This window comes from Hevea brasiliensis, chromosome 11, assembly GCF_030052815.1.
Source record: "Hevea brasiliensis isolate MT/VB/25A 57/8 chromosome 11, ASM3005281v1, whole genome shotgun sequence".
In the NCBI taxonomy this organism is placed as follows: Eukaryota; Viridiplantae; Streptophyta; class Magnoliopsida; order Malpighiales; family Euphorbiaceae; genus Hevea; species Hevea brasiliensis.
In genome coordinates, this window is record NC_079503.1 from 6,470,004 (window position 1) to 6,471,044 (window position 1,041).

Here is a 1,041-nt window from a genome sequence, read left to right on the forward strand (position 1 = left end):
TCATATGGCCAGAACAAGATCAGGCAAAGAACGATTCAGACGCTGTCGAGGTTCGCTCTGCCACAACCGAATCGCATCTCCATCCTCCGACACGCGATGAATCACCGTCAGCCATGTGTTGAAGTACTCACGAAATTGAGTAACTATTCCGTCCTCCAGACTCCACACATGCACCCAATACGCGTTCAATCCCTTCCATCCTTCCACGATCACACGGTCTCCAATAGCTTTGATGCTTCGAGGCTTGAACCTGAACTCGATTTGCCTTGACTGATCCCCTGTAAGCATGCGCATCATGTGATTGCAATGTGGAGGTCCATGGAACCACCATTCAATGTCAGAAGATGTCACTAATAGCTTTGCAGCTATCTCAGTCTGCCTACTTGCTAGGGCTTTGTAAAGCGTTTTGATGATTCTCCGACTATGGGTTTCCAGCTCCGATATCGGAAACTTGATAACATCTTTCTCCGGCATCAATTCCATATGGTTGATCCTCATCATTCCTACTTGAAAGCTAGGGAAGGCTGTATTTTTAGTGTATTGTGTGCTTGCTATGTAAAGAAAACTTATATACATATATATATATAGATAAAAAGCCCCAAGAATATTAAATAGAAAAAAAAAAAGTCCATGCCAATGCTAGCATGGGGAAAATATAGTTCTGGTTCCAAGTAAGGACAAATTTATGTTAGACACTCAGTAATCAGTCAAGCAATATGTGGAATATAATTCACACAGGCCACGTATTTTTAAGGTGAAGTCGGTAGATTGGAGTTTCTATATATATATATATATATGGGGGGATAATTTGAAGTATAAACCATATATTAAGCATAAGCTCCATCATTGACTGAACTTAGAAAAAATATTTAATATAAAGCGTCAACCCTCAAATCAAAAGAACTTGTCTGCAAATACTGCATGCGTGATGCATTAGAGAAAAAAATAAAATAAAATATAGAGATGGCAGGTGAAGGAGTGAACGTACCCAATTACTTGGGAAACGCATGCATGCTTATTGCATAATTTTTTTTGAGGAAT

At 39.5% G+C, this 1,041-nt stretch overlaps 1 protein-coding gene across 1 annotated transcript; it reads right to left on the reverse strand.

Moving 5' to 3' along the window:
• LOC110649533 (wound-induced protein 1-like) lies at window positions 1-539 on the reverse strand. Its single transcript, XM_021804126.2, has one exon. The coding sequence runs from the start codon at window positions 499-501 to the stop codon at window positions 1-3; it is 501 nt and encodes a 166-aa protein (XP_021659818.1). The 5' UTR covers window positions 502-539.
• Between the last annotated feature and the right edge of the window lie 502 nt (window positions 540-1,041).